Source organism: Epinephelus fuscoguttatus, linkage group LG5 (genome assembly GCF_011397635.1).
Source record: "Epinephelus fuscoguttatus linkage group LG5, E.fuscoguttatus.final_Chr_v1".
NCBI lineage: Eukaryota > Metazoa > Chordata > Actinopteri > Perciformes > Serranidae > Epinephelus > Epinephelus fuscoguttatus.
This window is the reverse complement of record NC_064756.1, coordinates 11,688,541-11,703,940: the sequence shown is the minus strand read 5'-3', so window position 1 is coordinate 11,703,940 and position 15,400 is coordinate 11,688,541. Positions and strand designations below refer to the sequence as shown.

Sequence of the window (15,400 nt, the reverse complement as noted above, 5' to 3'; positions counted from 1 at the left end):
TGTACAAGGCGACTGCTGGTTTTTTGAGATGAAAGACACTTGTTTGGCAGCCTTCAAAGAGTCACAGAACTCTGAAAGTCACTTGTATTGCAGAGCTGTTCATTCTCCATTTTATATCCAATATGGAGGTGATGATCAAAAGGATCAGAGCTGAGGGAGAAGCTAAAAGATGTCCGCTTTGGAGTAAACAACAACAATACCAATCCCCAGACCCACATGAGGCTCTCTTTCAAGAATTGTCCTTCAGCTAATGCCAGAGTGCAGGCATATGACTATTTTCGTATATAAAAATGTCTTTGGAATTGATAAATCTAAAAGGTTTTAACACATATTACTCATAGCTGTCTTTTTTGGGACTTTTGAAATGAGTGGACAGTTTTAGTAGTTTCAGACTGGGTAAATTAGGTCCAATCCATCACATACTGTGTCTAATTAATCCATTAAACTGATTCTACACATCTCAAAAAAACACAGAGGAGAAATATCAAAGCGTTAAGCAGTTACTGAAAGCCTGCAGATGAGGGCTGACAGTAGACTCCAAGCCATTAACGCTCCGCTCAATGTGGAGCGCACCCATCTGGAGGAGACTCTTTGGGCTGCAGGAGATCCAACAGAAATTTATGAGATAGTTCCTCCACGTTTCAAATGAGGCTGTGTTCCAGTATCTGCTGGGTCTCAGCAAATTGCATTTTTCTTAATGAAAGCCTTGCTAATAATTCACACCCATAACCTGGGGAAAGTTTAAGGGCCATGCACAGGACGTGAGTGAGAGGGGGTGGGGGAGGGGGCGGATGGTGACACCCCAGTAGATCCCACTGTGTGCTGCCACTATCATCTTTAGATGCCCTTCTGCATTTTTAATGGCCTGCTGTGCCCGTGTCACCCAGCATCGGGACAGAGGCATTGACTTTTCCCAACCAGATCACAGAGAAACATAAGCTAAAAGTCACACAAGGGTACTTTTAAAAATAATAATATAAATCTTTTGTTACTCTACCACTTTGCTGCAAACAAACAGCACGACGTCCTTTGAAAAACCATTGAGAGGTGGTTTGAACCAGCGCTGTTTGGAGTAAGATAGGCAAACAATGTGAAGTAATAAAATTAGCATACAACGAAAGCGAGGAATAATCACATTTGTGCTTGTTTGCACACATGCACAAATACTCCACTCAGACAACAAATACAGTGGCATTAAGGATTAGGGCTGCGAGTCGCAGATATGTTTTAATTTGTGACAAGAATGCTCTTCCTTTTGAGATTTTTTTTTCTGCCTTTGTTGTTCTTTCTTCTCCTCTCTCTTTCTTTCCCAAAGCACTAGATATATTTGTTTACCTTGGAAGGCATTGTGTTGTCATTACCATCATCCGTCTACTATAAGATAACATTGCCTTTCAGCGGGGAGAAAATCCTCTAGTCATCCTGAAAAAAATGAGAACAAGACTTTTACCTAAATGCTACTTTGCTTCCCCTCAACGACTCCATGAAATCTTCAGATGTACTTTCTATTCTCATCTTTCTTCTCATTCTACTTTCTGTGCATCGGTTGTGACCATCACACCCCCCTTGGAAAAAAAAAGTTATATATAAAGACATGTGCATGGTCCAACATAAATTTCATACATCACAAACCCAGCCACTGCAAAGATCAGTGCTTTTAGGATGACTACAAATCTCAGCAATAACACTGCTACCATTTTCCTCCAAATGCCTCATGGGTATCAGTGATGAAATGGGACCTAAATTGCAGTGACCCTGAGCACTGAGCCTCTCTAAAACTAGATACACCTGTGATGATGACACTGCAGGGTAACCAGGGTGCTGGCAATTGACAGTCCATTTTATCGTACTGGTCCAACTTCCTGCTCTTAAAAGAAGATGAGTTGACCATGGTGGACCTGCCTATCCACCATACCCATCTCACCCGATGTTACGTCTTTACAGGGTGCTATCCACTCATCCGTCATTACACAGGCCTTTCTCTAGTAACATTATCACTTTAGATAAGGCTTCAATAAACTGCGCATGGCTTTTAGAGCTCTCTCGCTTGCCACTCTAATCCAATCTCTGATGTGGAGTCTGTTCATCATCGTGCACCGCAGGCATTTTCCATGTCCCTGCACTCTTGGTTGCACAGGAAGTAATGGATGGCCTTGCCCTTGGTTCACCCCAAGGCCTTCTGGTTTCTCAACTGTTTGTCTTCAGGTTGTCTCAAATGGGTCTGCACTGTGGTATTTTGATTTGATTAAGTCAGGTTTAAAAGGTTAGAGACGGAAAGAGGCAAAGGGGTTGCCCTGCCCAGTATTGCGAGCAAGTCCGGTGCCATTTAGCATTGGGCAGTGGCCAAAGGAAAGTGGAAAACTGAAATGACTTCTGTGCTCCTTTGTGATTTGCACTAATGTCCCCCAGGGATTGAGCAATGACCACTGTGAATTCCCCCAGGACGCCAGCCAGATTGAAACCCCTGCCAACAGATTTGAAAGGATAGCAAATCATTTAAACTCCCCAATGTGCATTAGCATTTTTTCAGTGCCTGGGCCAGCCTCCACAATATTAAATTGCACTTGATAAAATAAAATAAAAATCAGAGAGTGCGACAAGAGCTCTTCAACCTCCAAATCAGCAAAGTGAATATTGGAGTGGTCTCTAAAAAAAAAATAATTATACTTTAATTCACTTTGTTTACTCTACCAGGTTTCTGACATCCATTTGAGGAGGCCAGCTGATAAAGGAAGACTTAAGACAGAAGGCAGTGAAAGGTGCGGTGTGGCAGGGACCCAGAGTAGTGAATTATATCTAGGGACTGCCTTTAGCTGCTCCTGCTTGTGACACCACATTATTACTGCATATAAAAATAGGCTGCATATTAAAGTGAATCCCCAGCAGTACCATATTAAAGAAACATCGGACGCACCAGCTTCCAATCAATACTGGTATTTTCTTATATTATAGGATATATTAATGTTTGAGGATCAATAGGAGCCTTAATTTATGGCATGTTATAGAACCTAGTGATACTCCTCAGCCCCTCTGTGCTCACATACTCCAGGGTTTCTCATCCGTTATTATGCTCTAGCAGATTGCGCATTGGTAATGCAAGTGAGGCTATGGGATGCATGTGTATTTATGTGTGTATCTTTCGATGTATGCCTTTTTGTATGATGGCTGCGCCAGATGAAGCTTTGCCTCGTAAACAACCATAATGACACAGAGCCACAGGCCTCATGCTGAAATCGTCTCGAGACCAATGGAGGGGTTTTCTATCAACATGCAAACCAAGCACCCCATGTCGCAGATTTCCCTAAGACTGGTGTCAAATGCCCCTGCATTCCCTCAACAAATACACAAATAGGAACAGAGGTGGCACAGTGCCAACATTAGTGCTGAAAGGGTGTTTTGTGGGGGAGGGGTGGTATGCGGGGCAGTTCCTGGCTCCTGTGCTAACATTGCGATCCTCACCAGTGAATGGCCCTTTCTTCCCAATTGCTTAATTGTCTTAGTGGGACAGGCAGGTGGCTCAAAGCCTCATTTGGCATCTGGTGGGAAAAAAAAAGAAAGAAAACATGCACATCCACATAGTGTATGGGAGTGTTGGGGGAGGGTGGCGGTATTAGACATTTTTCATTCTCAAAGCTACACATTCCCCCTTGGCAGATTTCAAAAGTTTTGGCTTGGATCAAGAGCAAGTTTGTGCTGCTATTGTGTCTGATGTGCTTCACTGAATAAAACATCTTTTGGTATCAGTGCCAGATCAAATAGCCTTTCAAAAAGCCATGCCTCTCACCATTGGTGTCTGGTACCATAGAGAGAACTGTTTTCCTATCCGTTTATTAAATAGAAACTATCGAGCCCTTCCATTTAGCACCGCTGAGCACAATTTAGATGTATCTGCTGAAATGGAAGCACGCAAGTAGGGAGGTAATGCCAGAGGCACATCAGTACATTTGACTGTCCCACATCATGGTGTTTTACAACTGTTTCCAAGAGTGGACCTCATTACACTGGAGTCCAGACATATACACCAGCCTCGAGGTTTCCTCACACACAAAAGTACTGTACACGCTATCTGTTGCCATTGTTGTTTTCAAAACATGTGCAGCAGTTGTAATGGCAGGCAGAGACACATCCACATTCATCCACAGGTGAGACGCTTCTCCCTCCCCAGATTCTGCTTGTACAAGTTAAAAGGCTGATTTGCATTTATATTGCCATTCAAGGCTTGCAGCTGTAATTGTCGTGGCATGGTAGCAAATGCACAGACACCACACACACACACACACAGAATGCATGTGAAGTGTGCCGTATGCAAGCCTTTGCCATGAGTCCATTGCTATGAATCTTTGGCATAAGAATGTTGGGACAGTGACAAGCCGAGGAAGAGATGAGGTGAGTTCATCCAGGTGCAATATTGAGCTGTCCCAGAAACTTCCCGCCAAACACCAGGAAGTCGTTATCAGATCAGCAACCCAATTCCTCAAGTGCCTCCTGTGCTGAAGCACCCCATGCATCTTCTCAGCTCTTTCCTAACAGAGCCTTTCACAATCATGTCGACGCATTGGCTGGCTGGTTTACTCACAAATGTTTGGAGCAATAGTGGGACATATGACAAGACACACACGTGTGTGTTGCCAGGATGCTTGCATATGATTTACTGCACATATAGCACAACCATGAAGAAAAAAAAAACAGGGACAGGATGTTTCAGTCTAGGATGGTGAATTTACACATGAGCGTTTTTCACATACCAATTAGTCCACACAGGTTTCTGGAGGTCACAACAGCTCTCTGCATAGGCTACATGTGCATTACTGAACATGCCTCAGCCTCTTAGGAGTTGTAAAAAACATGTACTGCGAGTGGTCGTATTTCAAAATGAGCAAACTACTCAGCTAAAGTGACAACACTTAACACGCATAGATAATAAACCTCGATTTCACACGTGCAGCTGCACCGACCCAGGTGTCAAGTTCGAGTAAGAAGCATGTGTTTTAATAAATTCTGTGTGACTTACCTAATATTCAGTTCCATGTTATATTATTAGCAAACTGTATTTGCATCCACTTAACATTTATATTCAAGGTACAACCTGTACATTTCTGCACATACAAGTTAGAGCAGAGGTTGCAAAACATGTATATACACAACATTGTTGCTATGCAGTAACAATGCCATTAAGAAACCAGTTTTGCAAGTGAAAGCATAACCTTCCCAACAAGCTAATGCATACATTTATTATGAACTTTACATCTACAAGCTTTATTTTAGGCTTTAGCCAAAGCAAAATATAGCAACATTAAATCAACTATATCAACATAAATATACATAGAATACATAGAATAGTGAAAGGACATGGTAATAGATCCTGTTTCCTTTTCAGCATTCTGTGTTTTTGAGCATTTTGTTTGTTTGCTCTTTTTCCACCTTTTGTGCACGCATTTTACATTTTCACCTGCATAACCTTGTGTTCTTGTTTTGCTCACCTATTTCCATGACAGATGTTGACTCAAGCAACAGTGGTGCCATCCGTGCACGGTAAACAAGGAGCATTTTATTTCTAAAAAACACATCTAAAAACTCTGTGTTCATGGATCTTTTTTTTTTTCCTAGTTTCAAATATGTGGTGTGAGTGCCTGTTTCTCAGCTCAATGCTTCTATACAGTATAACTCCCGGAACGGGTAAAACTGTATTTGAAAAAAAAAAAAGGTAAAATGAAATTCACTTATCCCTGTGGTGAGAACTTTCATTCTGTCAAAAAACAGGAGGGGAATAATATGTGAAGGCTGAGTGTGAGACAAAATGAACATTTAAGTTGAACATTTCCTCAGCCTGAATGTCTTGAACAAAAGTCTTATTAATGCCTCAGATTTGCAAAGCAGGGTTTTGACAAGAAAGGAGCAAACTTTGTATTGTTCCACTGTTTGAACCCACCTTGTAGAGCACCTGTGTTCTACAAGCAATCACAGATCCCAGGAGCGGGTAAAAAATTTCTATCTATCAAAACCTCGGCTAGGTAGACGCAGGATTAGTGGAGTAAAGAGCTAAAACACCAGCATTTCTCTTTTAGCCCCACTGTGCCCGTGCTTTGTCCTCTCCAAGGAAAAATAACACAGGATGATCCCCCACTTCTCAACTCACAGCACCCCCACAGCCCCGTGGAGACGACTTTAGTTGCTTTGCTTGTTTTTTTCATGTGCATTAAACTGCAATTTAGAAGCCATTAATCCATTCCATAATCTGTCACCAAATAAAATCCTGACTAGGGTTAGAGCGGGCTTTCGCACAGTTACACAAGATTCTTACATGGAGCTGTTTTTAAAAATCATCCAGCTCGGAAAATTTCTCATCCTGTCCTCCAAGGACAAACGTCTCAGATGTATGGAGATGCGACAATAAAGAATGAAGAAGTGCAGCTGCTAACCCTGCCTTCACAGGTGACCCAGTGATCACAACAGCATCTGGTTGAATTACTTAACACTGCCGCCCAACAGACATGTAATCCGGGATAATGCCCTTTTGCTGAGTGCTCCAATCTGGATAAATTCATCCCCGAGGAATGAGATCCAGCAGCAGAGTCTCAGAGAGAGAGGAGATGAGGGGCTTGGGGGTTGATTGGTTGGTGCTAAAGAAAACTGTTGGGGCTGGGGAAGACAGTCTTCTAGATGGATAATGAAGCCCAACAGTAAACAGCTTGATTTTGTTGACTGGCTGACTGACTGCATGAGAGGAAGCAGATCATTGCCTGGTTTTCCAAGAACACTCCAAACTAATCATATTCCTTTTCCTGGCTGACCTGAATCCTGACAGACTCGAAATGAGGCTTTCATCCAAACTGCAGTCACCGGATATACTGTACTTACTTACGTTCCACATTTTTATCTTGGTGCTGCCTACAGCTGAATCATTTGGACGCTGTCCTCTCACATGAACACATGCCAATCTCCATCTCTATGTTTATTCATTGATATATTTATTTATCTCATGTTTCATCAACCAAATGAAAGTTTCAGCCAAAACTGATTTTTTCTTGGAAACAGCATCGCTCATTAATGCCACAAACCACCGCCAAACACTGGGACTTACAAGTTCCAGTTGTCCAGTGGCAGCCTCTTAGATTATTCATTCATATGTTTACTTATTACCATAAATATCCAACAGGGCACTCGGCTCAGAGGGATTACAGAAGGCTTAATCTATCGTGGCACAGAAATGAGCAGGGGTCACAGCGGCTGAGGTGACTTAAGCTGGCTAGCCTTGATGGGACATGCAGCACAAACAAGAAAACAAACTACATGCCACTGGGCCCCATCGTCAAGTGGTGGCGTCATCTGTCACTCACTGTGTTTGTGTGGCATAATCCAGACAGGGTTAGCATTACTCAAGCCAACTGTCATGTATGGTGAGGGTAAGTCATACAAACAGGACAAGAAAGGCGTTTCTCACCAGGCATATTAATCAGACTGTGCAAGACTCCTATTAGAATATAGATAGTTTTAATGGGCATGCTGTGGTTGTTAGTCATGTTTACTCGAATTGAAAATATGACTGCTGGAATGGCAAGGCTTATGACAACGTGCGAGAAAAATGTATACTGGTTTTAGCATTTCAATAGAATGGGGATAAATCAATTAATTACCTCTAAGTCATTATGGTCGTAATCCATGCATGAGACAGCAGTGTGTCTTGCTTACAAATAACTATTCATAATAATGAGGCTGAAAATTGGTATTTATGTTTGAGTAGTGTTGTGCAACGTAATGGGCTGTATTTCTCTCTCTTTTTTCTTTCCCTTTGGAGAAGCGAGAATGATTTCTCCGTCTATAAAAAATCCAGACATGACATTGGAAAGACATTTAATTATATTTTGGTTGAGAAATATGTATCAAAGCCTGCCGCCCATGAAAAGCGGATTTAGAGTCGTCAGTCAGCAGTTAATAGACAGCAGTAAATGAAATAGGGGCTGATGGGGGTGCTAAGACATGCTTTCCAGGACTAAGAAACAGCTTAGTCTGGCTGGGTGGTGAAATCGGGGGTTCTGACACGATATACGACGTGGTGGGAGATAATGAAGGCGATTGGGGGGGAGGGAAGGGGCAGGAGATTGTTAAAGAGATTGGGATTTCATTCCTGTGCAGCAGCACTGCCCCTAGTGGGCAAACCTTGAGTTAAGGATAGCCCATCAAGATTTAATTTCCCTGAGAAAGTGGACCGGAAACCCAGTGGCCCAGACAGTTTGCATAAAATTTCACAAGGTGTCATTTAAAGAAAGAAAAACAGAGGAAAGAGAGACACAGAGGAAGAGAGGCAGATGGAGAGAAAGGACTGAGCCCATACACTTAACAGTGACAATGTGTGATTTTTCTCCAGCACATTTTCTTCAGAGCCTGGCACATCCAGTACAAGACTATTCTTAAACTCCCCCTCCTCCACCGGGACGCCACACTCTCACATATTTCACCCTTTCCCTGACAGGGGGTTAGGGTTCTCAATCACACTGCATCTCACAGCAACAAAATTAAATAAAGGAAAAGATAACAATAAAACAAAAAAAGCAGTAGGAAAAAGGGACGGTTCGTCAGAGAGTGAGGGGGAAATGTGCGGCTGCGAGGTGAGGAGTGAATCAAGAGCCAAGTGAGGAATGTGAGAGACGATGGACACTGTATAGATTGGATGGGAGGAGGAACAGGGATTGGGGGGGGGGGGGTGCAAGGAGATGGACGAGGTCCTGGACAAGTTTGGCCTGAGCTGAATGTGTTCCTGGAGACTGCCTCCCAGATCCTCCTGACTGGTGCTGTGTCATCTGTCACTGGCAGGAGAGGTGACAGCGAAAGAAAAGGTGCCCTACATGCGGTAACGGCACAGCAGCTTTCCTTCTCCTTAGTCTCCCTCTCTGTTTTGCTCCGGACCATTTATTTCTCAAAGTTGAGAGAGAGAGAGAGAGAGAAAAAAAAAAGTACTCAGTGCCTCTGCATATGGACTGACTCTTCCCTCTTGCTCATTCTCTCATTTTCACGCTCCCTTTCTTCCGCGCTCTCTCTCACAGGATAGCTGCGTCTAAGTATATGACTGCTATGGCCACAACTCCCCTCTGTCCCCCTGTTCATAAAAACAAGATTGTTTTCCGCAGCTTTCTGCTGACACCGGCTCGGCACATAAACAGAGCCGTAATTTGTACAACAGTAAGCTACAGGGAAGCACTTTTTTTTTCTCCCCAGAGGCATGCATAGAGAAGGTAGGTTGTTATCCCCCTGTTTACCTGGCAAGAAAAGAAGTATTTTATATTATGGTAATAACCGACTGCGCTGAAATGCACAGCAATCCCATCTCATTCCCGTTGCAGCAATCGCCTCATTCCAGCTGTTACTATCTGAGATATGGTGTTAGTTGTTCCTAGAACTGGGGCTAAGCCTGTGTTGTTATGCGAATGGAAATGCAATGGTCACAGAATGAAAGTCCAAAACAAAGTGTGCTGTATGTGTATAAATCAAACCCGCTCTGCAGTTTAAAGTCTAATTTAAATGGGACATTATCCATGCTCTAAACTTGTAAGAAATGGGGGAAAAACAGGGCAGTAGAGATACAGCAGGAGTCAGTTGTGGATGCAAAACTTAGCAGATGCTTAACAGAGAGAAGGAGAAGAGACTAATGACTGATCATGCATTTCTGCATCGCAGTACAGATGGTACAGAAAAGGCTTTACAATGAAATCAGTGGGAGAGAATGCAGCACAGCAGCAACACTCTGAACAGTTACAGACCCTTCAGCACTGCGTCTGATGTGCTGTAACTGCCCCGTAACGAAGGTCATGACCTAGAGAGAAAGCTTCTATTGCCTTGACTCTATGCAATCTCTGGGTCGACTTACACAGCTTGTGTCACCGTCCCAGGTCACACACAGTCATAAAGAAAACAGACAGTACAGCTGACACCCTCTCTGGCAGGGATCTACTCGGGAGACGAGGAGAGGGAATTAGAAGCTTCATAACTCCGGTTTCAAATTGCTCTGTCCTGATATCAATATTTTCTCCCCGTTTCTAAATGAAAAACGAGCCAGCAGTAAAATATAATCACAGCAAATCATATCTGAGAGTAGTATTTTTTTTCTTTTTGTGTGTGTGTGTCACAGGCTATAAATCAACATGTGGAATAGCTGAACTCTGTGCCGTGGAAAATATTTTTGTTCCCAAGTTTCTTTTGTTGTTGCATTACCGACTTTGATCTGTCAATGTCAACACAACGTGTCAACAAACTGAGATCTCACATTGGAGACGACTTGGATTTTGCCTTTTTATGTGCAAAAGGTTACAACTCCCTTTGGGAAACAACTGTACACGCACATACACACACAGATGCAATGACGCACACATTCATTCATACACACAGTGCCCTCCTTAGAATGTAGTCCAGCCTGAAAGGGTCAAACTCTGAAAAGAGGTGGCGGCTATGTGATTGACCCTGACCCTGTGGGAGCAATAAGCCGGGGCACTGGTTGCGAGCCGGGCTGGGAGCTGATAAACATCCACTGTGTCTGATTCAGCCCTGCGTGCGTCTGTATTTCACACAGACAACACAGAGGCAGAGTTCTGCTGTACTTTACTCACCTCTATTGTTTTCCAAAGACAACCACCTGGTGGCAAACGGGGGAAACAACTAATCCATCCTCATTCTGTCCACAAACAGACTGTCTAGGAATAAAAACAACAGCAGATACTGTCCAAAAGGACCAGAGTTGCCAAGCTATACTCATGAGTCTGCCTTCCAAAGCACTTCACTGTTAACTTTTTCTCTCTCTTTTCTTTCGACCAGACCCCCCGTAGTTGGACTCAATGGGGAAGGGCTGTCAGTTCAAAACAATGTGACTCAGGAGTGAACGCTTGACTGAACTGGACTGGGGTTAGAGGGCTTTGTTTGTGTGTGTCTATGTGTGTGACAGGAATATAAAGCCTGCGTTGGAAGTATTTAACTTGTCTGGTCTGAAGGCTACGACAAACTACTGATGGAGAAAAGTGCCACGTCCTACTCCTCGCAGCTCCTTAACCCCCTGGACAGCCACAAAGACTTTTCCCCCCTTATTTTCTCCATTCTCTTTTTGTATCGCACATAGCAGTGCACACGGGAGTGCTGTATTTTAGGCAGTTAAAAACACAGATGGTAGGGCAAGCTCAGACATCACAGCAAGATGAATTCAGAGACACCGTTCCCAGCCAGCAAGTCACACAGCAGTCAGAAGCACGCGAGATGCGATGAATAAGCAACTTAATCTGGAGAACTTACCATGTCCGGAGATCCACAGGAGCAGGAGGACCCAAGGGATCATGGCTGTGGAGTGGAGAGGGCAAAACCTACGGAAAACAGTGGGCGAGTGTGAAATTGAAGTTGGCAGGCACAAACACATGCACGAGATGAGACAGTGCTCCTCTGTGCTGCTGGAGGGGGGGGACGGATGCTACAGTCCCTCAGTGGTGTCTCCTTTTACCAGTGGAAGGCTGGTAGTCTGTCTTCAGTCCCTCTCCTCTTCTGCTGATTCTTCTTCTTCTCTGTCTCTCTGCGCGTCTCTTTTCCCCCCGTCTGTGTCACTCTTCAGAGTTGCCGTGGTCAGCTCTGCCTCGCACGCTCTCTTGTTGATGTGAGCTTGTAGACTTTCTGTGTCTTCGCTGCTGACTCTGAGCGCACACACACACACACGCTCACTCTTTCTCTCTCGCTCGCACGGTTTCCCGTTGCCCATCCATTCTCAGTCTCTTCAGCCCTCACTTGCCCCCCCCTCCTCCTCATTCTCTTTCTCTCTCATGCTCTTTCTCTCTTGCTCCACCACTCACATAGCAGACACAGTCAGGGGATAGAGCTCCACAACGAGACTCCTCCCTCCCTCCATCCCTCTCTCTCTGTCTCTCCTCCTCTCTCTCTCTCTCTCTCTCTCTCACTGCCTCTCAGCCTGGCTGTCTGGGTGGCTGAGGCTGAGTGTGAGGCTGGGAGACTCGGGTCCTCACTCTGGGAACGAGAGCTGCCATGGGAGAAACAGAGAGGGTGCGGGTCCAATTAGAATGAGAATGGGAGCGACTCGGCCTCTATAGTTACAAATAACACAGACATCTACAAAAACAAAAAGTGCATTTTCACCCCCTCCTCCCACTTAAGACCCTGTGCCTTTTATTTTGGGATTCTATGGATGGCATCGGATTTTTTGGGCACAGTGAGCAACCTTCTTTGAGAGTGCTTAAGGACTACATTAGCATTCAAGACCAAAGTTGTAGTATTCATTAGTAACTTTTTTTTTTTTTTTTAATCAGGGGTTGAATTAGATTCACAGTCACTCACTCAAGGAGCCACGATGCAAGACGTCATAACAAGCCCAAGTGCATTGCATGCTTACTAACAAGTTTTCCTTGATATGCCTGTAAAATATTTAAAAAGGGGGCATAGGTTCCAGGTCAGGCGAGCTACACATATAAAAGTGAGCTCCTACTATAAAAACACCACATTTTACAGTACATTAAGACGTCCAGATGGTTTAGAGTGTAGAAATTTACTATTTAATTTCATACGTTATGCACACAAATTAATAATTTGTACCTCAAATTAAAAGTTTGTACCATTAAGTTGGTGAATTTGCTCCTTTAAATAACAACAAAGAAATATTTTAGCCTCCGTCTTTATATACCCCCCACTCCTCTGATGAACACTATGAACTTATTGAAGAATTATTAAATTAAGTCACGGGTTGTCATGGTTACAGGCAGAACCCTGTAATTGTTTGTGTTTTCACCTAACTGTGAGCCTGTTAATCATTTTAAAATGCATTTCAGTTATCTAAACACAAGTACAGAGCTGAGACACATTGCTAAGGGCTGAGTATGGCTTAAAAACTTACAATACCAGTTCCAATACCAGTGCCCTTAAAGTGATACTGATACCTTTCTTTTTACCAGGCACCACAGGCCACAGTATAGCCATCCTCTCAACATTTTGGTGCCATCTCAGCATGCTGAACTGCCAACTCTGCCAATTATACCATACTCGATTTGACCACACTACTGACTGTATGAGAAGTAGGTGCTGCGGAGGTGGGCCATTGGCTGATTGGGTGATTGGCTGCACGTAAATCCACACAAATTGATTGATTTCTAGTTCTGGGGACAAAAGGATCAAATGCAGGTATCGTCTGACTGAAGAAGTGTCGATATTACTTGGTACTGGGTCATTCTGGTCAGTTCCTTTAAAGGGAAATTTCGGTTTATTTCAACCTGTCTCCTATCGTCCTAAATTTGTTTCAAGTGACTAGTGACATAAAAATAATAGTTAGCATGTTAGTCCTTAGCCTAGATACAGCCGGGGCGCATAGTAGCGCCAGACCTGTTAAAATCTAAGTGAATGGGCAACCTTCAAGTGCAAAGTTAGTCCACTAAACAAGCTTTTTTCCCCACAAAGACCGCCTCATATCGTTAGGATAAATGTCAGAGAACATATAGAAAACGACATGTAAACGTGCTGTCTTACCTTACCGGTGTGCTGCCATGTTTGTTTACCATCTAGCTCTGCTTTCCAAAGCGCAGCCGAAATCTCACAAGAACAAGCAGCAACAGCTGCAAGGCAGAACCGGACAGCAGCCTGAAAAGTTCATTTATTTATTTTATGAAAGATTTATAGAATAATGGCTGACTTTTTGCCAGACTTCGACTTTGTGGAGGAGGAATTTGATTTTGCAGAGTTTGATGGCCGCCCTTATTTATTTGAGCCAGAATACATTGAGGAAGAGCTTTGTGAAATTGAAGAACGGAGGAGGAGAGAGAGAGGCGCAACAGGTAGAGGACGAGAGAGGAGGAATGGCTGCTGCAAGACTGCGTAGCTCTGGAGATTGGTGGTGTACCTGTGAATGCTGTGCCCCAGTGCCCACAGAAGAGGAATGCCTCTGTTGCAAGGAATGGGACCAGCTGCAGCCTTATTTTGAAGGTCTGGATGTGACCGAGGACGAGACACCTCCACCTGGAGTAGTATCCAGCTGGGCTTTATCAGGGCTCGCAAGATATATTTCGGCTGCGCTTTGGAAAGCAGAGCTAAATGGTAAACAAACATGGCACCACACCGGTAAGGTAACACAGCACGTTTACATGTTGTTTTCTATATGTTCTCTGACATTTATCCTAACGATATGAGGCGGTCTTTGTGGAAAAAAAAGCTTGTTTAGTGGACTAACTTTGTACTTGAAGGTTGCCCGTTCACTTACGTTTTAACAGGTCTGACACTACTATGCGCCCCGGCTGTATCTAGGCTAACGGCTAACATGCTAACTATTATTTTTATGTCACTAGTCACTTGAAACAAATTTAGGACGATAGGAGACAGGTTGAAATAAACTGAAATTTCCCTTTAAGGTACAGAGTACTGATACCCAGCCCTACAAATCATGAGTCACATCTGTGTCTCCAGCTGACCAACTGTGTTCAGATTTTGCTAATGCCAATATCACTTCCACAATAATGTCAAAGTGCCCCATGCAGAATTATTAGGCCCACATTATCACCAGACACATTAGTGCTTGTGTTGGTACAGCTGGAGATATCGCTGTTGGCAGAGTCCAATACATCGTCTTCTGTAGGGCAAAAATAATAGACAGTCATAATAGGCAAGTAATAGTAAAGATTCTCTTTATCTTTCTGAACCATTTCTGGTTAGCACTGGCTCACTGTCTTCAATACAAACACCATGTCCTGCATTGATGCACATTTTCCCATGTAAACAAATTTTCAGTGTGAATTTTTATATTTGAGGGGCAAATAAAGTATACAGAACAATTTTAATAGTTTCAAAACAAACTTTTGAGAAAGTTGAATTTTCTGGTTACTGCTTCATCATTATTAATAATTTCCAAACTCAAATGTGATGTTTTAGTCATGCCACACGGCTCTAGGCATGGCAATGTCTGTTGATCGGCCAATCCACTGCTTTAGTCCAGACAAAAATATCTCTGAGGTCCACATTTGTGGTTTTACCTTTAGACAGATTGCCATGACCTTTGGCTCAGACATCCGTGCCTGCCTTAGGCTGAATTGTGATAACTTTGGTGATCATTTAATTTATTCATGTAGTGCCATAATTAGGTGAAAAAGTCAGTTTTTCAGTACTTTGGTTTATGACCAGTAACCTGCAAAACTAACAACATTTCCAGAAGCCTCAGCCGAACTTTGTGCAGAGTACAAATTGTCAAATGTTAGACTAAGTTGGTAACACTGGTAAACATTAAGTAACTGCACCATCTAATGATACTGTAGCTGTTATTGTAAGGTTAAAAAAAATGCATGAAATTACTGAAATATATCTCAAAGAGCAAACAGCACAGTTCTCCTTTGACACAGTCCTAGATATTTAAAGACTTTGATGGCTTATTTAACTCCAAGGTCTCGGG

General features: G+C 43.3%; 1 protein-coding gene across 11 annotated transcripts in view; it reads right to left on the bottom strand.

Annotated features, from left to right (window-relative positions):
* kirrel3b (kirre like nephrin family adhesion molecule 3b) overlaps positions 1–11,797 on the bottom strand; it is a 188,779-nt gene extending 176,982 nt beyond the window's left edge. For 10 of the 11 annotated variants that reach the window (XM_049576341.1, XM_049576342.1, XM_049576348.1 and 7 more), the window contains exon 1: positions 11,272–11,797. In XM_049576341.1, the coding sequence (XP_049432298.1) occupies positions 11,272–11,392 (121 nt within the window). In that variant the 5' untranslated portion in view covers positions 11,393–11,797. The remainder of the gene's footprint in view (positions 1–11,271) is intronic. The other variant, XM_049576347.1, reaches the window with a different exon arrangement.
* Between the last annotated feature and the right edge of the window lie 3,603 nt (positions 11,798–15,400).